Genomic DNA, 20,902 nt, shown 5'->3' with positions numbered 1-20,902 from the left:
AGAGTGAACAGCTATGATACCTGGTCCGGTAGCGGAAGGCGGCGCGCGAGCCCGCCTCGGCGGCGCACGGCCCCCACTCGCCCCACGCGCCCGCGCCGCAGTCGCGCGCGCAGCGCACGCTGCACGCTCCGCGCAACAGCGACGGGAACTCCTCGTCGTACATGTAGCCGTCGGTGGATGCTTCGCGGACTCGGCTCGGCCCTGATGGAAACAATAATGGGTTAACGTATTTTCATATTATACTCGTCAACGCCAACATCATCTACTACTAATGCTACTGCTGGACTAAAGTTATTCCACTTTTTATAAGTTTTTTTAACAGGCTTGCACCAGACTCACCAGAGGAATCTGACGAACTAATGTATTTATGTTACACAACACTTAAAGAACTGTCCAGTATGCTGTGCAGTAAATAGAATTTTAGCAAAAGTATATTCATCAATTTCATCATTTAGACACTCTTACCATTAAATTACTAAAAAAACTAGTGCCTACGTCAAATCATGGGATTAGTTGTCAAGCGGACCCCAGGCTCTCATGAGCCGTGGCGAAATACCGGGATAACGCGAGGAAGAAGACTCTTACCATTCAGATACCGCTGGAGTGACGAAGTTCAAAAAGACCTGTCCACCCTCGGAATACCCGACTGGCGTGAAGTGGCACAGAATAGGGCAGAGTGGCGCTCTCTTTTGCCAGAGGCCAAGACCCTCTTTGGATCACTGAGCCAGTGATGTATGTATGTATGTAGATACTCTTACCAGTAAGTGGGTGGAACTTCTTGCAAACATCCATGGGCACGTCTCGTCCGCCGAACATGCAACGGGCGGCTCTCAGTGCTCTACCTTCTCCACATTCAGTGCTGAAATCACAAATAATCTGAGCTAACACACAGAATCACACCATTTGGATTTTCCAAGTGCGTTTAAATCTTTAAGAGAATCATTTATTAGATCGAAGGCAACCAGCCGATCTTTTACACTTGGAAGCTCCATACACCTAAGCCCATTTCACATCCCCTCCCAGCCACTATTTATCAAGTAGGTAAATAAAAATTTAAAATGAAATGTTACCCGGGAGGCAGAATGCAGTCAGAGTCAGTAGGCAGGAGTTCCAGAGACACGTTCTTGCAGGTGCAAGTGGGGATGTCAGGGTCGGATGCGTCCAAGTATCTGAAACACATTACTGATATCAGAAATATCCTCAAGTAAAGCAGAACGGTACTGGGAGCATTTTAAATTTCCTATAAAATACTACTCTTTTTTGGCATTGAACTAGTTCCTCCTGGAGGCTCCGCTTGGAGGTAGTAGTGAAAGCTGTTCTTTAATTTGAAATGCTCCGGGATGGCAGAAGTTGTTTGTACCATGCAGAAACCTTCACGTAAGGCGATTCTGTTTGTTTTTACATCCGAAACGAGGTATGCTTTATAGCGGACATTTATAAAATAAATGGATGCATACTAGGTGGTCTATCTATGTTAAGAATTCTTGGATAGCTTACTTTAGTGGCTCAGCGCAGACGTGCTCACAAGTAACTGATGCCACAACAGTGTCGTAAGGCACGCGACAAGCCGCGACACTCTGCGGCACTAGTTGACCGGCACACGCGCCGGCATTCACGCGGTGAGAGGCGGAGCCACACCAAATGCCTGCAATAAACAGTGATATGTCAGTTAGGGCCACTTGCACCATACACTAACCCGGGGTTATAACCGTTTAAACCTGGAGTTACTATATGGTTACCATTTGACACTGGGTTAACGGTTTAATCGGTGAACACTGGTTTAGTGGGATGGTGGTGTACTTGAGTTAGCAAATGTGTTAGATTGCTTTGTACATCACAGTTTAAGCTTTGTGATCAATGTCAGGTGTCAGGCGATAAGCATCACCCTATTACTGTAAATGGCGTCCTACGCCACATTGGAGTAGTAGGTATGTGCCAAGATATAGAAAAATAGAAATACAATTTTATTTCCTAGAAATGTGGTACCTACTTAGGTACAGAAATAAGGTGTTAACATGCAATGTGGTGCTATGTGTGGTGGTGTGTGGTGTGGCAAGGTGGTTGGAATCTGCTTGTGACAACTCACTTCTGACTCTATGCCCGATGCCGGCTCTCTCCCCGGGCGGCAGGCGACACGTGCTCCACTCGCCGGCGACCCAGGCCGCGTCGCGCGCGCGACACGAGCGCGCCACGGGGCACGCGCGGGACTCCTGCGCGGGGCCGCAGCTCGGCCCGCCGTGCACTACGCGCACGCGGATCTGCTTGCCGGGATCTGTGGGAGTCGATGTCAGATGATAAGGAATATGGGACAACGAGTCTAATATCTGAACTTTTAATATGAAATTGAAAATCCTATTGTGAAGTGTGAATATTGAACGCGATGTAAACTCATAAGTTTTCATCAATCAATTTAATTTGGGATGATATTGCAACCCTTTGAATTTTTAAGACCATAAAGCATTACAGTATATGCAAACTAACCATCGGCTTTAACAAACGCTGTTGATTTTATGCAACCGAAAGGACATAGTTATCAAATGATTTAAATAATATGTACAATGGTACAGACAGTCAACTGTAAAAATATGGGTGTAGCCAACTTATTCAAAAATATGTCCCATAGTTCCTAATTACTCGTAGCTGACATAATAGCTATGGGACATATTTTTGAGATGATGTTTGCACCCATATTTTTAACTGTAAAAACACACAGTACAGTTAACTGTAACTGTACGTACCACAAGTATTAGGACATGGAGACCACGGCATCCAGGCCTCGACGCGGCAGCCTCGGCGACACCGCACCGTGCACGCGCGGTGGGAGGCCGGCCGGTGGAGCGGCGCACATCTGTAAAATTACAATCGTTTAGATACTTTCTAGGACTATGAGCAAGTGTTATGCCCACTCCTGGCACTCCTTACCCACTGAATTCCTTTGTTTATAATTGAATTGTTACCTATAATTGAAGCTTACAAAGGAAAATGCCCAGAAGCATGAGGATTAAATGGCAAAGACAACTGTTTTAAGATAATATACAGTGGGTACTTACAAAGCTTCACGGACGACATCCGCGTTATTCTGCACGCACATCACGTCTCTGGTCATTTCCCCTTCTTCGACGCAAGGCTCTTCATCGTCGCTTTCGTTAAATGTCTCTCCGTCCTGCAAAAAAATAAGGTGAATTGACGAAGAACAGTGGCTTAATTCCTCTGATTCTTCTATTGTGCTGATCAAAACAGTTTTCATTTGTAGTTATACAATTTTCGTTCCGCGTGGTAAAGGCCACTACATTTCAAGATCTGTTTTGTCTTCGGACATGCCGTATATGTCGCATTATTTTGAGTAGTTACTTAATGAATTAAATATTGGCTTTTCCTTATCAATAGAGGAAAATTAGAACAGAGCATTATAAATATATATAAGAAGAGGACTTAATTGCGCATAATTGAAATTTAAAATACTTTTGATGTTGGACGCCATTGTCCCTTCTTGGAGAAGACTGGCTAAAGTTGACATCAACATCTTCTAGCTAAGCGAGTTTTTCGAACTACCCGCACTTGGTCTTGTTTAATTTTGATTATCAGAAATACCTAATATCCATCTTACCAGCAGATCGGTGTAGTTGGAGACGGGCACGTAGTCCTGGCGGCGCTCGCAGGGTCCCCAGGGCGTGGCGAGCCAGGAGTACGTGGCACAGGCGTGTGTGTTGCAGGTTTCATGCTGGATTAACTGGTCCTCGGATGGACAGGGCCAGCCATCTGCAGGAGAGGAAATTTATTACCTAACCTTTAACCCAAATGGTAACACACCCAAGTTTCATAAGTTCAGCGTCAGACAAAAGCAACTGATGAGGAACATTCTTCCATTCTATACTTAGAAGGTAAAATATCGATAATTGTACCCCAGGCTCCCATGAGCTGTGGCAAAAATGTTGGGACAACGCGAGGAAGAAGAAGAAGTACTGGAATTGGGCATTACTAGGTTCCACGACGTCGGCATAAGTTTCCCTCGACGTGTGTACAGTACCTGGCGAGGCGTGTGCCAGTATGTGCCGGGCCCGGGTGCGGGTGGGCGGGGGGCGCGCGGCGGCGGCGCAGGGCCCCCAGGCGCCCCAGGCGGACACCACGACGTGTGTACAGTACCTGGCGAGGCGTGTGCCAGTATGTGCCGGGCCCGGGTGCGGGTGGGCGGGGGGCGCGCGGCGGCGGCGCAGGGCCCCCAGGCGCCCCAGGCGGACACCACGACGTGTGTACAGTACCTGGCGAGGCGTGTGCCAGTATGTGCCGGGCCCGGGTGCGGGTGGGCGGGGGGCGCGCGGCGGCGGCGCAGGGCGCGGCGCAGGGCCCCCAGGCGCCCCAGGCGGACACCACGACGTGTGTACAGTACCTGGCGAGGCGTGTGCCAGTATGTGCCGGGCCCGGGTGCGGGTGGGCGGGGGGCGCGCGGCGGCGGCGCAGGGCGCGGCGCAGGGCCCCCAGGCGCCCCAGGCGGACACCACGACGTGTGTACAGTACCTGGCGAGGCGTGTGCCAGTATGTGCCGGGCCCGGGTGCGGGTGGGCGGGGGGCGCGCGGCGGCGGCGCAGGGCGCGGCGCAGGGCCCCCAGGCGCCCCAGGCGGACACCACGACGTGTGTACAGTACCTGGCGAGGCGTGTGCCAGTATGTGCCGGGCCCGGGTGCGGGTGGGCGGGGGGCGCGCGGCGGCGGCGCAGGGCCCCCAGGCGCCCCAGACGGACACCACGACGTGTGTACAGTACCTGGCGAGGCGTGTGCCAGTATGTGCCGGGCCCGGGTGCGGGTGGGCGGGGGGCGCGCGGCGGCGGCGCAGGGCGCGGCGCAGGGCCCCCAGGCGCCCCAGGCGGACACCACGACGTGTGTACAGTACCTGGCGAGGCGTGTGCCAGTATGTGCCGGGCCCGGGTGCGGGTGGGCGGGGGGCGCGCGGCGGCGGCGCAGGGCGCGGCGCAGGGCCCCCAGGCGCCCCAGACGGACACCACGACGTGTGTACAGTACCTGGCGAGGCGTGTGCCAGTATGTGCCGGGCCCGGGTGCGGGTGGGCGGGGGGCGCGCGGCGGCGGCGCAGGGCGCGGCGCAGGGCCCCCAGGCGCCCCAGGCGGACACCACGACGTGTGTACAGTACCTGGCGAGGCGTGTGCCAGTATGTGCCGGGCCCGGGTGCGGGTGGGCGGGGGGCGCGCGGCGGCGGCGCAGGGCGCGGCGCAGGGCCCCCAGGCGCCCCAGGCGGACACCACGACGTGTGTACAGTACCTGGCGAGGCGTGTGCCAGTATGTGCCGGGCCCGGGTGCGGGTGGGCGGGGGGCGCGCGGCGGCGGCGCAGGGCGCGGCGCAGGGCCCCCAGGCGCCCCAGGCGGACACCACGACGTGTGTACAGTACCTGGCGAGGCGTGTGCCAGTATGTGCCGGGCCCGGGTGCGGGTGGGCGGGGGGCGCGCGGCGGCGGCGCAGGGCGCGGCGCAGGGCCCCCAGGCGCCCCAGGCGGACACCACGCAGTCGCCCGCGCACGCGATGCGGCAGCGCTCCGTGCGCGCCGGCGCACCCGTGTCGCTGCACCATGCGCGAGGGGCCTCCTTCTGCAGGAAGCGATATGCGGTCTTTAGTTACGCCGTATATGTACATATCTCTGACGCCGTCTAATGTGTGACTGGTACACCGATCACATTGACGAACTGATCGACATCCCTCGGCAGAGAACTATACAATTTTCGAATGTTTTTACGGTGACAACCGGTTTAGTGCAACCGACCCTAAAACTTGAAGATAGAGATAACTATTTTAGACCCAAAACCAAATTGCAAATAGTCATAAATAAAGTGAGTAATAAAGAAAGAATGATGCAACACCTTGCTACGGACAGTGAGTTGGAAACACGATTGATGATTGGCTAACTTGATCTGAGGTGTGAAACACAGACAAAAACAAAACGCGATGGTGACGCACGGTGACCGGCCTCTACCTCACATAGGGGACCTAAGATTATAATATAAAGGACGAAGAAGGACCGCAATAAAACGGTAACTTTAATAAAAAAGTGATGGTCTAGGAGAAAAGACTTGCCACAAACAATCACGGCTAAGCTTAAAGTAGTGAAGCACTCAGCAAGCTATCAGGCCATTATTCTCTTTAATAGATTACCGGTTGAATTGAAGATGATCGTCAATGTGAACATGTTTAAAACCAAGCTCAAGGCTTTTTTGCTAAGCAAGTGTTTGTACTCAGTGGAAGAATTTTGTCAGCCTACTAATTGAAATTATTTATTGAATTGACATTAAATATATACACTAAGAATTATTCATATGACATATATAGATAATATAATTATTCCGTAATTGACCATTAATTGACATATTTGTTGGTTTTTAGATTTATAAGTTAATATTGACATTTTATATATTTTTTTAATTGTTGTTTCTTTTTTTTTTTTAATTAGTAAATTACTTTTGTTAATTAACGTGTAGGTAATCCTTGTTTATATTTTACTGTATTTATTTTTAATTAGTAAATTACTTTTGTGATAGTTGGGCAAATTAACGTGTATTTTTTGTATGTTATTGTGTATTTCTTTTGTGTTAGCCAATTTTTATGTATAATTTCCAATGCGATGTACATATTGCTTGTGAATAAATGAATGAATGAAATGAATGATCTAACCCCGTTATGCCCAACGCATCTCAGTTCTCGGCTCCTCCGCCCAGGGCCACACGTAGTATGCGGTTGGTTCAGCACACAAGAACCCCAAGGCAGGGGTTTCCACGCTGCACAGCGCGGGGCGGCGCAAGTTCTCTTCTCTTCTAAAGGCGAGCAGGGGGCTCCGCCACCGGACGCCGCTGCGGTTACGCGGCGGCGACGGACGCTATAGCCTGCAGGATAAACAATAAAGGCTGAAAAAAATCGAAAGCATTACCGAGTATAAAGCCAGATAATCTTCGTGGTACTTAGGTAATAGAACTCATACTTTTGGTAACTTCCCTGAATCATTTAGACAGAGAATAAGACCGCTACTTATTATATCATTTAGACAGAGAATAAGACCGCTACTTATTATATCGTTACCTCAGCTTTTTTATATTTTATGCCGAATGGAAGAATCTGAGCTCAATGGTTGCATTCATGGAGAAAGGTCCAGTATATATTCGTTTTCATGTTTCTGATCACTATGTTTGGCAAGATTTAATATATATTGGATCAGAAAAACGGAGAAAACAATACTCTGAAGAGATTTTCGTCCCAGCTCCACAACAAGGAATTGACAAGTTTGCAATCATGGATAAGGGTCAAACAGATCACTGTGTAACGTCTTTCCTGTAGACATACACTAGAGTTAAGGGCTATAAAGGTTAATTTTCTTATTTAACCCTTATCCACGTGAAAAGGTCCTCCTTTTATTTAGAGAACTATGATAAAATCATTACTTACATGCCCACAAACTGTTAACTATTGCCCACAGGAGACAAAAATGTACAGTTCGCGCAAACACACTAGTTTTCTCTCCTGTGGGCAATAGTTAACAGCTTGTGGGCACGTAAGTAATGATTTTATCATAGTTCTCTAAATAAAAGGAGGACCTTTTCACGTGGATAAGGGTTAAATAAGAAAATTAACCTTTAAAGCCCTTAACTCTTGTGTATGTCTACAGTGATCTGTTTGACCCTTATCCATGATTGCAAACTTGTCAATTCCTTGTTCTGGAGCTGGGGCAAAAATCGCTTCGGAGTATTGTTTTCTCAATTTTTCTAATCCAAAATATATTAAATCTTGCCAAATATAGTGATCAGAAACATTACACAACACAGAAAGACATAACACAGTGATCTGTTTGACCCATTATTGTACTTACCACTGCTAGTTAGCTGCTGCACCGGATTCAGGGGGCACTTGTCAGTCGGTTGGCAGGCTTCCCATTCGCTCCACTCCCCCACTTCACAGTCGCGTGGGCAAGGGACCTGGAACAATCATTCAAGTATGATTTTTATTGTAAGTTTCCATGCAAAAGATACTGGGCATAAATTACTAAACTGTAAATTACTAACCTCTAGCCGCCTATACGTCAAACCTTGCCAAGCAAAATGAAATTCCTCCTTCGCCTCCTCTGTACGCCACCACAGCTCACCTGACTCGCTCTAACTATTGATAACATGCAAATTGCTGTCTCGCTCCTACCTCACAGGGCTGCACAAGCGTAGGCATCGGCGCATGAGCACACTGGACAGGATGCAACGCCCTCCCATCAGCTCTGACATATATACTTCTCTCCTCTGTACGCCACCACAGCTCACCTGACTCGCTCAAACTACTGATAACATGCAAATTGCTGTCTCGCTTCTACCTCACAGGGCTGCACAAGCGTAGGCATCGGCGCATGAGCACACTGGATAGGATGCAACGCCCTCCCATCAGCTCTGACATATATACTTCTCTCCTCTGTACGCCACCACAGCTCACCTGACTCGCTCTAACTACTGATAACATGCAAATTGCTGTCTCGCTCCTACCTCACAGGGCTGCACAAGCGTAGGCATCGGCGCATGAGCACACTGGACAGGATGCAACGCCCTCCCATCAGCTCTGACATTAAACTTATCTCCTCTGTACGCCACCACAGCTCACCTGACTCGCTCTAACTACTGATAACATGCAAATTGCTGTCTCGCTCCCAACTCACAGGGCTGCACAAGCGTAGGCATCGGCGCATGAGCACACTGGACAGGATGCAACGCCCTCCCATCAGCTCTGACATATATACTTCTCTCCTCTGTACGCCACCACAGCTCACCTGACTCGCTCTAACTACTGATAACATGCAAATTGCTGTCTCGCTCCTACCTCACAGGGCTGCACAAGCGTAGGCATCGGCGCATGAGCACACTGGACAGGATGCAACGCCCTCCCATCAGCTCTGACATATATACTTCTCTCCTCTGTACGCCACCACAGCTCACCTGACTCGCTCTAACTACTGATAACATGCAAATTGCTGTCTCGCTCCTACCTCACAGGGCTGCACAAGCGTAGGCATCGGCGCATGAGCACACTGGACAGGATGCAACGCCCTCCCATCAGCTCTGACATATATACTTCTCTCCTCTGTACGCCACCACAGCTCACCTGACTCGCTCTAACTACTGATAACATGCAAATTGCTGTCTCGCTTCTACCTCACAGGGCTGCACAAGCGTAGGCATCGGCGCATGAGCACACTGGACAGGATGCAACGCCCTCCCATCAGCTCTGACATTAAACTTCTCTCCTCTGTACGCCACCACAGCTCACCTGACTCGCTCTAACTACTGATAACATGCAAATTGCTGTCTCGCTCCTACCTCACAGGGCTGCACAAGCGTAGGCATCGGCGCATGAGCACACTGGACAGGATGCAACGCCCTCCCATCAGCTCTGACATATATACTTCTCTCCTCTGTACGCCACCACAGCTCACCTGACTCGCTCTAACTACTGATAACATGCAAATTGCTGTCTCGCTTCTACCTCACAGGGCTGCACAAGCGTAGGCATCGGCGCATGAGCACACTGGACAGGATGCAACGCCCTCCCATCAGCTCTGACATTAAACTTCTCTCCTCTGTACGCCACCACAGCTCACCTGACTCGCTCTAACTACTGATAACATGCAAATTGCTGTCTCGCTCCTACCTCACAGGGCTGCACAAGCGTAGGCATCGGCGCATGAGCACACTGGACAGGATGCAACGCCCTCCCATCAGCTCTGACATATATACTTCTCTCCTCTGTACGCCACCACAGCTCACCTGACTCGCTCTAACTACTGATAACATGCAAATTGCTGTCTCGCTCCTACCTCACAGGGCTGCACAAGCGTAGGCATCGGCGCATGAGCACACTGGACAGGATGCAACGCCCTCCCATCAGCTCTGACATATATACTTCTCTCCTCTGTACGCCACCACAGCTCACCTGACTCGCTCTAACTACTGATAACATGCAAATTGCTGTCTCGCTTCTACCTCACAGGGCTGCACAAGCGTAGGCATCGGCGCATGAGCACACTGGACAGGATGCAACGCCCTCCCATCAGCTCTGACATTAAACTTATCTCCTCTGTACGCCACCACAGCTCACCTGACTCGCTCTAACTACTGATAACATGCATATTGCTGTCTCGCTCCTACCTCACAGGGCTGCACAAGCGTAGGCATCGGCGCATGAGCACACTGGACAGGATGCAACGCCCTCCCATCAGCTCTGACATATATACTTCTCTCCTCTGTACGCCACCACAGCTCACCTGACTCGCTCTAACTACTGATAACATGCAAATTGCTGTCTCGCTCCTACCTCACAGGGCTGCACAAGCGTAGGCATCGGCGCATGAGCACACTGGACAGGATGCAACGCCCTCCCATCAGCTCTGACATATATACTTCTCTCCTCTGTACGCCACCACAGCTCACCTGACTCGCTCTAACTACTGATAACATGCAAATTGCTGTCTCGCTTCTACCTCACAGGGCTGCACAAGCGTAGGCATCGGCGCATGAGCACACTGGACAGGATGCAACGCCCTCCCATCAGCTCTGACATATATACTTCTCTCCTCTGTACGCCACCACAGCTCACCTGACTCGCTTTAACTACTGATAACATGCAAATTGCTGTCTCGCTCCTACCTCACAGGGCTGCACAAGCGTAGGCATCGGCGCATGAGCACACTGGACAGGATGCAACGCCCTCCCATCAGCTCTGACATATATACTTCTCTCCTCTGTACGCCACCACAGCTCACCTGACTCGCTCTAACTACTGATAACATGCAAATTGCTGTCTCGCTCCCAACTCACAGGGCTGCACAAGCGTAGGCATCGGCGCATGAGCACACTGGACAGGATGCAACGCCCTTCCATCTGCCCTCACACATATACTTCTCTCCTCTGTACACTACCACAGCTCACCTGACTCGCTCTAACTACTGATAACATGCAAATTGCTGTCTTGCTCCCACCTTACAGGGCTGCACAAGCGTCGGCATCGGCGCATGAGCACACTGGACAGGATGCAACGCCCTCCCATCAGCTTCTCTCTGTACCCTATACACTGCACTCGCTCTAACTACTGACGTTAACGTCGCTTTGTCTCGTTCTCACCTCACAGGGCTGCACAAGCATCGGCATCGGCGCATGAGCACACTGGACAGGATGCAACGCCCTCCCGTCAGCCCTCACACACGTCGCTTCTCTCCTCTGTACGCCGCCGCCGCAACTCGCAGGACTCGTGTCGCGGTCGTCCAGGTCATCGGCCTCGTCGTCGTCGTAAATCGCGTCGTCGTCTGCTTCGTCGTTGTCATCGTCGTTGGCTGGAATTTCTAAATATTGTAGTTTATCAAAAATATATATACCGGATGACGCGCTCGACGTCAGGATATGCAAACATCGAACTGCTGTAGAGGAGCATATGTTGGCTAGAAGATCTTTCACTTTTTATTAGGGTTCCGTACCCAATGGGTAAAACGGGACCCTATTACTAAGACTTCGTTGTCCGTCCGTCCGTCCGTCCGTCTGTCACCAGGCTGTAGCTCACGAACCGTGATAGCTAGACAGTTGAAATTTTCACAGATGATGTATTTCTGTTGCCGCTATAACAACAAATACTAAAAACAGAATAAAATAAATATTTAAATGGGGCTCCCATACAACAAACGTGATTTTTGACAGACAAAGTTAAGCAACGTCGGGAGTGGTCAGTACTTGGATGGGTGACCGTTTTATTTTTGCTTTTTTTTGTTTTAGTTTTTTTGCATTATGGTACGGAACCCTTCGTGCGCGAGTCCGACTCGCACTTGCCCGGTTTTATTGATTTAGGAGGCAAACGAACAGAGGAATCACCCGATGATAATGGTAATCAATTACCATCCTTCCAGGACACCTGCGACCTGCGACACCGGCGTCATAGGTGCAGATTCAGATTCAGAATTTTTATTTGCAGAAAAAGGGTTAGTAAGGTTTGTTTCATCCTGATCCGCTATCGCAAGACGGCATGCAAATTTTAAAATTATTCTTAATACTACAACAGTCATTCATATATCTACATTTATATGAATAATTCCCATCCTCGCCTCGTTTATGGTGGCGGTCACGTGGGACGGCGACAAGACCGGGAATAAACCGTATCACCAGAGGGGTAGGAAGTGTGCTGGCAGCCTTTAAGATGGGAGTACACCCTCCCCTTCGCATGCTCTTAAGTATCCTCTTTTCATCATCATCTCAGCCATAAGACGTCCACTGCATAGGCCTCCCCCTTATGGGGGGTGAATGCCATAATCGCCACGCTTGGCAGGCGGGTTGGCGATCGCAGTCGAGTACACCGAATTTGAGGGACGCTGCTGCCCGTCCACCGGTGGTCTTGAACGTAGTTTAAGGACACACCCGTCTTCTTTTGCAAGATCCACAATGAGAATGTTCTAACCAGGTTTAGGCGTAGCAGTCATCTCAAAGGCCACATTGCATTCGCCCCAAGGTCCAGGGGTCCAGTGGGCCGTCGCTTCCAACGCTGCAGGTCGGACCTCTTCCACTACGTCGCATTCCTTGCCGTTGCCTGGAAATTTATTATAGAATTAGATCAGCTAGCGTATTATGGATAGCTTTATCCATCTTTGATATCTTTATCCACGTGATAAAATAACTGTCACTGTTTAACACCGTGGGATAGAAAGTGACGGACACCGTTTTACCAGTACCAGCCAATATCTGACTTTCGTGTTATTTTTAAAGTAGTTTTTCGAGCAAGTTTTTCCCAATGGAATAAGAAAATGAATGGAATGGTTTTTCATGTAAGAAGTTGGAAATGTTGTCGTTCGTTATAATATAAGACTTCATGATTGAATATACTAACGTATTCCTATTGACTACACCCAGAAAGAGCAATGAAATAGTGACTCAATCAATGGTATTACTCGAGTGTATAAGTATGCGAAGTGTATAGTGGGATTACAAACGATTTAACGTACGTAACGTACGTAATGAAAACAACTGAATTTGTGTGGTGTGGACACCCAAACTTTTATAATTAATATTTGTTACATGACCTGTCAAATATCCAATGTGGTCTATGCCCGCCCGGTGTAGTATAGTGACAAAGCCAAAACAACAGCATCGTACAAAAGCACATGTGCCGATAAATTTATGACCCTCCCTGTGCTAATATGGCCGTGAAAGGACGAGGATAACACTGCCGCAACTCGCATCACTGGCATAGATCCAAGAAGCCTTATACAGTACGCTTCCTATTCAAACAAAATGTAGTCACCTAATTCCGACATTGGCTCGGTGACAATCTTTTTGATTTCATTGTGCCAATCGATCTAGATTTTTGGTTAGGATCAAATAAACTCATCAAAGCAATACAAAAATTTTACTTTGTTTGCCATCGTCGTGGTGTAGGCACAGACTTGAAACATGCGGAGTCGCTTTCTGTATGTACATACAGGAATTCAGATTAATGATAGAGGATCTTATATGTGTTGTCTGTTTTTATTTAATTATCGTCTGTATTCCTTATTAGTTTTAAGTTAATTATAAGTGAGGTCCCCACTGAAAATTAGCGCTGCGGCTTACCGTAGCATTACGCTGAGTGGGGTCCTTTTTAACGTCCATCTGATCTATGTGTTTGTAATTTATCTGGTTTGGCTTGACGTAAATAAATGTATTTTCTTTCTTTCTTACTAAGATATATTTTGTGTGCTTCCTGAAGCGTGCTTACCTAACATTTGGACCGAATTATTTCAAAAATATAAATGTAAGTCGAATATCTGAAAGTCGTCTTACCGTGTGGTAACCTCCGAACGCGCCTCGTCCGCACCAGCGCACCGTCCGTCCGCGGCCTCCACGGCATCCATTCGGCGAGAGAGCAGTCTTCTCGTAAGATACAGACGCGGGAGGTCCCGACGCGCGCTAGAGCAGACCCGCAATACCTGTAATTAATATCAATCATATTCAATAAATATTAAAAACAGTACACTAATTTAAAACTTCCTTACCCAATTTTTAAACATGCAGATACGTAGTAGCGATATTCCAAATTTTATATTAAAGGAAAAAAATTGAAAAATGTACTCTTCCAGCAGGACTTGAACCCGCAGCCACGGCAATCCGTGCGTTTGCTCTATTCTCTAACCAATTGACCTATGGAAGCCTAACAGAACGTCGCGAATCTTTCCATTCCTTCCCTTATGTATATGTCGGCAGGTATAGTTATCAGGCAGATCGTAATGTTCCTGTGTAATGTTTTGACGATAGTCACATTAATCCAAGATGTAGGATAGGTTCGTTAGGTTGCTTCAGATGCCCTAAGGGCAAACTGCCCAGAAATAGGAGCTCCGCGTAGCGGGGCTCCGTCGGCTCAGGGAACGAGTCGAAGATTTTCACGTTTCACGATATGCCTAGGAATTTCACGATATGCCTGATCTTACGATCGGCCGCCGACATATACACGCCTTTGGGGTGGCGTATAGCGACATCTACCGAAAGACGATTACATCTTTTAACGATATCTTTAAAATCTTTATGTAAAAAAAACTTCCTTACTTTTACATGATATTATTTATGGAGACGGGACTTAATCGAGTCTTTCTTCGAGACCACAGGGACAAAGCTGTCCTCAAAACATCCGAGGCAATTTAGACAATTAAACGCGATTAAGTCTCGTTTTAATAAATGATAAAAAACAGACGCTAGACGGAGTCACGTGGCCACAGGCTTTGTCAACAATTAAACTAGTTATTTAGTTTTTATACCTACTAGTTAGTAATTAAAGTAATTAAAATACGACAGCTGTTCAAAAGTTCTCATAAAAAAGTCCTTGAAGGTCAATATCACGTTTCGCTTCCCAAAATATATCTTTAACCCGTTGGGCGCCCTACTATCACAGTAGTAGTGTTAGTTTCACACGTGTGATACTAGGGCGCTCTACGGGTTAATATGTACTGACATAAGTATTAGCATCTTCCTGAATAAAGCCCGATTCTGATTCAACAACTTGTTTCGGTTTTGATCTTATTTTCATACGATTGGTACACTGGCGTTTAAAAGTGCGTGGAGATATGTTTCAATCGTAATATTAAGGCATTACGGTCGACATATACATACCTATTAATACATTTTTAAACGCCACTGTACATAGTCCGATAGCAATAACTTTTCAAGTTATAAGATTATTAATGTTGCCTATTTTTTACATATAGTTTTCAGACCACATACTAAACCTAAGAATAATAATTTGTGTCATCCTAGGTATTTGCTTAGGTAGAAATTTAGGTATTTCTTTTTTTAAACAGCATTCGGTAAAAAGAATATTCGAGATGAAATTCTTTGTTTCCCTGTAAAAGCAAAGTGGCTTCTGACGTACACACGCATTTTGTGTCATTTTCATCCACGGGTATAATGACATTTAATAAATACCTAATAGTGAACCTAAAATGCCTAAAATAAAATTATAGTCGGTAAGTGAAGTGTTGTACTTCACAGGATATTATAATATATTATTCAAACAAATGTGTGTCAAATTCATCCACCGCTTTTATTTTTAATCTTTTTTTTTCTTATAAACATCATGTATCTGCCACAAAAAAAAATTCATGTCATTAAGTTTACGTCTACATTATTATAATGCCACATCGAGACAACATTCATAATTTGGGTCATTTTCAACAACGGTTTTTTACTATTTGGCAAAATAAAACTTTGCATGAACGGCGTACGCGGGGAAGGCTACCTACGCGGGTAGCGAGTACCTACTTGCTCCCTTGTGCTACGATTGTAAAAAGGTTGTTACTATACTGGCACATGAGATTTCAGATAATTTGACAATAAACGTCAGTCAGCTATAAACCGGCTTTTAATTACTACATTGGCGACAGGATTTCGGATTTTATTTGTATTTTCAGTTAATTTATCGGGCTATTTAGTATTTAAAAATGCCTTTCGGGAAGTTGGAACCGTTTGACTTGACATCTAAACAGTGGCCGGCATATATCCGCAGAGTGGAACAGTACACGGTATTAAATGAAGTGAAGACCGAACTGAAGGTGCCTCTGCTGATAACAGTTGTCGGGCATGCCACGTATACTCTTATGTGCGATTTGTGTTCACCGACACTTCCTGAGGCCAAAACATTTGAAGAGCTGGTAAAATTATTAACTGATCATTTGGAACCGCAGCGATCCGAGATTGCCGAGCGGCACGTCTTTAGGCTGCGCCGAGAGCGAGTCGGCGAGCCGCTCGCAGAATATTTGCAGAACTTAAAGCATTTAGCGAGCACTTGCAGTTTCGGCACCAAGCTCGAGGAGAATCTGCGCGACCAGTTCGTGTCGGGACTGGCAAACGAGGCGATGCGATCTCGGATATTCGCTGAAAAAAATATTCAGTATAAAGAAGCGGTGGAGCTGGCTCTCGCCCTAGAGGCCGCGGAGAAGCACGCGGAGGTGAGCGGCGCAGTGGTGGCGCCAGGGAGCACCTCGGGCTGCGACGGCGGCGGCGGCGATATTGGCGAAGGTTTGCATCACGCGAGTGCTCGGCGCGACAGGCGCGGGCCCGGAGCCGGCGGCGGCGTGGCCGCGGCCCGGGGCGGCACGGCGCGCGGCGACCAGGCGCAGTGCTGGCGGTGCGGGAAGGCGCACCGGCCGGACAAGTGTAAATATATGCATTACAACTGTGATGAATGCAAAACGCGCGGTCACTTGAAGGTGATGTGCGGTCAAGGACGCGATGAGGCTTGTCGACAGTTCGGACGGCAAAATTACATGGACGAAGAATCTGATGAGGATTTATAAATGAGATAGTGGAGGAGGACAGACTGGTGACCCAGCTGTGTAGTGAATTCCCAGAGGTGTTCACGGATAAATTAGGTACTTGTAAAAAAGGCATTCAATTACAGCTCACAGAACACGACCCTGTTTATGTTCGTGCGAGGCCGGTACCGCTCGCGTTGCGCGAACGGATTGAACGCGAACTTGAACGTTTGGACCGCGACGGAACCCTGTGCCGAGTTGATCATTCTGACTATGGAACACCAATAGTACCGGTAGTTAAACAAAATGGAGAATTGCGCATTTGTGGTGATTGCAAGGTGACGGTAAATCCTAAGCTTAAGCGTGACTATTATCCTTTACCTCGCATCTTAGAGGAGCTGTTCGCTAATCTTAGCGGGGGGGAGCAGTACATTAAACTGGATTTACGTCACGTTTACGAACAGTGTCTGTTGACGAAGGACTCGCAGCCGTACACTGCAATCATCACTCATGTGGGTACTTTTGTGTACCGTCGCACACCGTATGGGCTTTAGGGCATTCCGGGGAGGTTCCAAAAGCTTATGGAGGAAACTCTGCGCGGGATTCCTAATTGTGTTGTTTTCCTGGATGACATTTGCGTGACCGGGCCTAATGCCGCACATGCAAAACTTGCGCGCTGTACTTGAACGCTTATACGCACCATGGGAATGACCTTAAAATTAAGCAAATGTAAGTTGTTACAAAATGAAGTAAATTATTTAGGTTTCATTATTAACAAAGATGGTTAACGACCAGATAGGACTAAGCTAGAGGCCATTTCCAATGCTCCAGAACCGAAAGACGTAGGTATCGCAACTTAAAAGTTTTCTCGGGATGTTGAATTATTACGGAAAGTTTATACCAAATGTAAGCTCTTTTTGTTGCATCCGTTGCATGCGTTGGTAAGAACCAAAGTTTGGAAATGGGATTCTGCTTGTAAGCAGGCCTTTTTAGAGGCGACACTAGTTTTGTTAGGTAAACGCGCATTATGTTGATAGCAGCGCCTATAGCCTCGGAGTCTGTAAGCTATGTTCAATTAGTTGAAGATTCGTCACCAGTTAGTTTCAAATACGAAACGCAGAAGGATTCCGTGTTAAATAGAATTCATGGTTATGTTCTGTTTGAGTGGCCGTCTGTCGCGAGCTGTGAGGATGAGAAACACGGACGCTCGTACAACTATCCTTGCGTTCCGATCCGTATTTGCGCGGTTTGGCTTTCCTGAGCAGCTCGTGACCGACAATGGTCCGTCATTCTTATCTAATGAGTTTAAGAAGTTTTTTGTAGAATATTGTATTAAGTACGTTACGTCAGCACCATACAGGCCATAAGGCAACGGTGCCGCTGAAAATGCGACAAAAACAATTAAAGAAGCTATGAAAAGAGCTCTACACGAAGGCGCGGACGTACCTACTGCTCTTAATACGTTTCTTTTCCAATACCTATCGTAACTGTGATCGTAAGGGGGGAGAAGTGGTCCGAAGGTAGGGTTAAGTCGCATACTGGTCCAGTTTCGTATACGGTTGATATGGGTCAGGGAATCGAATGGCGAAGGCATGTAGATCAAGGGTATGGGTGCTGACGAAGCGTTTGAGGATGTATCGGACGGTGAAGCTCTGGCAACACCAGAGCAGCCTTTGACGCAGTACCTTCCCGGTAGCGCGGGAGTCCTTACGCCAACGGTGGATGCTCCGATTGCTCCGGCCGCGCCACCGCCCGATGCTTCCGCCCGTGCGTTGCGCGCTTGGATGCGGGCCCAAAAGTCTAGCTAAGTGTAGTGTTAGTCAGTAAATAATACTAGCTGTGTTTATGTTTCTGGTTGTGTTCTATTATGGTAAATCGTTTAAACGTTTAGTTAAAACTTTATTTTATTATACCGGGTAGCTAACTTAAGAGGGAGAGATGCTACGATTGTAAAAAGGTTGTTACTATACTGGCACATGAGATTTCAGATAATTTGACAATAAACGTCAGTCAGCTATAAACCGGCTTTTAATTACTACACCTTGGAGTGGCCAGCGTTGGCCCATCGTGTAGAGGAGCCATTACAGTGTATTTATTTCATTCGGAGGCATAATTATTATATTAAGTCTTTTCATAGTGTGGGAGTAGGTATGTTGTAAGTATATTTAAAAATAAAATGTAGGCTCCTCATACTGACCAACATTCGTGACGTTCGCAATCAAAAGGTACCACTTTATCCTTGCCATAAGGACTCTCTGACAGGTTATTTGTATAAAATTCCACTTCGAGTAAAGGGATGATAGTTGCTGAAAAACACCGAGCTGAGGTTTTTAATTTGAAGAGAAATGTAAGTCCGTGTCGCTAAGTCCATGTTACTTGTTTTAAATTTAGAGTTTAGAAACTAATTCGTGGTAGTAAACGATACAAATATTAGAAAAGTCCTTTACAACCTTGTTCGCTTCATATACTTATGGTAAAATCATTTTAGGGCGGGTCATAAAGGGCAAGTAAAATAATAATTGTCAATAGTAAAATATGTCCTTTACGACCATATTGACCATACGAGATACGATATGAAAAATCATCAAGAGTCAAGACAAATGAAGGGCTTAAAGGACGACAAAAGACATGTAAGTCATTTACAATCATATTTATATTAGCGGTAACCTTAACGATAATATCTATGAATTTCTAATTTATAACTGGTCATTTACGCCCCTTTAGATAAGCTGTTTTTACAAGCTCATAGTGCAAAAATTGGGTCGTGAAGGCAACTTTTTAAGAGATATAAAAAATTTTACTATACAGAACGAAAGCGCTTGGAATTCTGAACAAAACTGTATATAACGACTACCGTAGGCTCAAAGGGCGTAAGGGACAAAATAGCAAAAATGCTGTTATACTCAGTATTTTTTTCTCTATCGAATAGTATATTTAACGTATCGATAACTTGAAAAAAATGTCCGTTAAGCCCTATGAAAAATCAATGCTTGAACACAGTTTTCCAACGCATTTGGCCGTATCTGCCAATAAAAAAAAATGTTGTGAGGCATTTTGGCGTAACTCCCAACTTTGTGTACGATACGCCCTTTTGCATCGGAAATTTTTGAGTGCTAAATGTACGTTACGCTCACAACTAATGTATAAAAAAAGTATAACTATTGTATATTTATGCGAGAGAGAGATTCAATGTAAGAGATACGCCGGCGCCCCCATACTATGTATAATTTCGGGTTTATAATTGTTGCTTTTTTGTGTTTAAGTGGGATGACCTAGTTATACCTACTTTCCTTCTCTTTTTTTTTGTTAAGTAGGTACTTGCATTACCTGCTCATGTGCTCATTGCTTTATTTATAGGGTTACTAAATTTTGACAATTTAAACTGAACTAGTGGGTACTTTTTAGAGATGCACCGGATATCCGGTTACTATCCGGTATTGGCCTATCCGGTTATTATTTTACTATCCGGCCGGATACCGGATAGTAACATTGCTTGATTTCAGAGTAATAAAATTGGATTTAAGAAACAGACACGGTCATAATCGTACTTATTTATTATTTTAAAACAATTTAATCATTCTACTGACTTGTACGCGCACTCATTTCGAACCTAGAAATGAGTGTGCGCGAACGTTTACTAGGAAACAGGTCAAACCTGCAGAATGCGCACCTGAAAAACCGAAACGTAGGTATAGTTCCTCTGACCGGATATTCGGCGGCCGGATACCGGATATTCGGCCGATGGTCAGGCCGAATATCCGGTATCCAGCCAAACAACTATCCCTTGCATCTCTAGTACTTTTTCATCAGTTTTATAAAAATAATAAAACATGACTATATTCAAATAATAATTATGGCGTTTAATTAAGGTTAGACTGATAACTATTAGTTTTGTTTGTGACTGGGTCATTGGTAATATTAATTAAGACGTAATATTAATATTTTTTTGTTTAAACCCTAATTTACAGGATTAACCTTATGAAAGTTACTGTCTAGGTATAACGTTTGCATTTAAATCCATAGAAGTACGTAAGCCTGGCCTTTTTCTACTCTAATGTAATGTCATAAATATGCGATCATATTTATTAAGTTTTACTGAATAGGCATATGAAATTTCTAAACTA

The 20,902-nt window shown here is 46.5% G+C and overlaps 1 protein-coding gene across 1 annotated transcript in view; it reads right to left on the bottom strand.

Annotated features, from left to right (window-relative positions):
* The window catches only part of LOC134667210 (thrombospondin type-1 domain-containing protein 7A-like), a 226,772-nt gene that overhangs the window by 39,529 nt on the left and 166,341 nt on the right, over positions 1-20,902 (bottom strand). The window contains exons 5-18 of the mRNA XM_063524538.1: positions 13,819-13,964; positions 12,461-12,589; positions 11,143-11,351; positions 7,860-7,965; positions 6,674-6,882; positions 5,400-5,595; positions 3,608-3,759; positions 3,051-3,163; positions 2,739-2,848; positions 2,087-2,272; positions 1,498-1,645; positions 1,071-1,169; positions 759-859; positions 21-201 (exon numbers count right to left, since the gene is read on the bottom strand). Of these exons, the coding sequence (XP_063380608.1) occupies positions 21-201; positions 759-859; positions 1,071-1,169; positions 1,498-1,645; positions 2,087-2,272; positions 2,739-2,848; positions 3,051-3,163; positions 3,608-3,759; positions 5,400-5,595; positions 6,674-6,882; positions 7,860-7,965; positions 11,143-11,351; positions 12,461-12,589; positions 13,819-13,964 (2,085 nt within the window). The remainder of the gene's footprint in view (positions 1-20; positions 202-758; positions 860-1,070; positions 1,170-1,497; positions 1,646-2,086; positions 2,273-2,738; positions 2,849-3,050; positions 3,164-3,607; positions 3,760-5,399; positions 5,596-6,673; positions 6,883-7,859; positions 7,966-11,142; positions 11,352-12,460; positions 12,590-13,818; positions 13,965-20,902) is intronic.

Source organism: Cydia fagiglandana, chromosome 9 (assembly GCF_963556715.1).
Source record: "Cydia fagiglandana chromosome 9, ilCydFagi1.1, whole genome shotgun sequence".
NCBI classification, from domain to species: Eukaryota; Metazoa; Arthropoda; class Insecta; order Lepidoptera; family Tortricidae; genus Cydia; species Cydia fagiglandana.
This window is presented reverse-complemented; position numbering and strand designations above follow the sequence as displayed.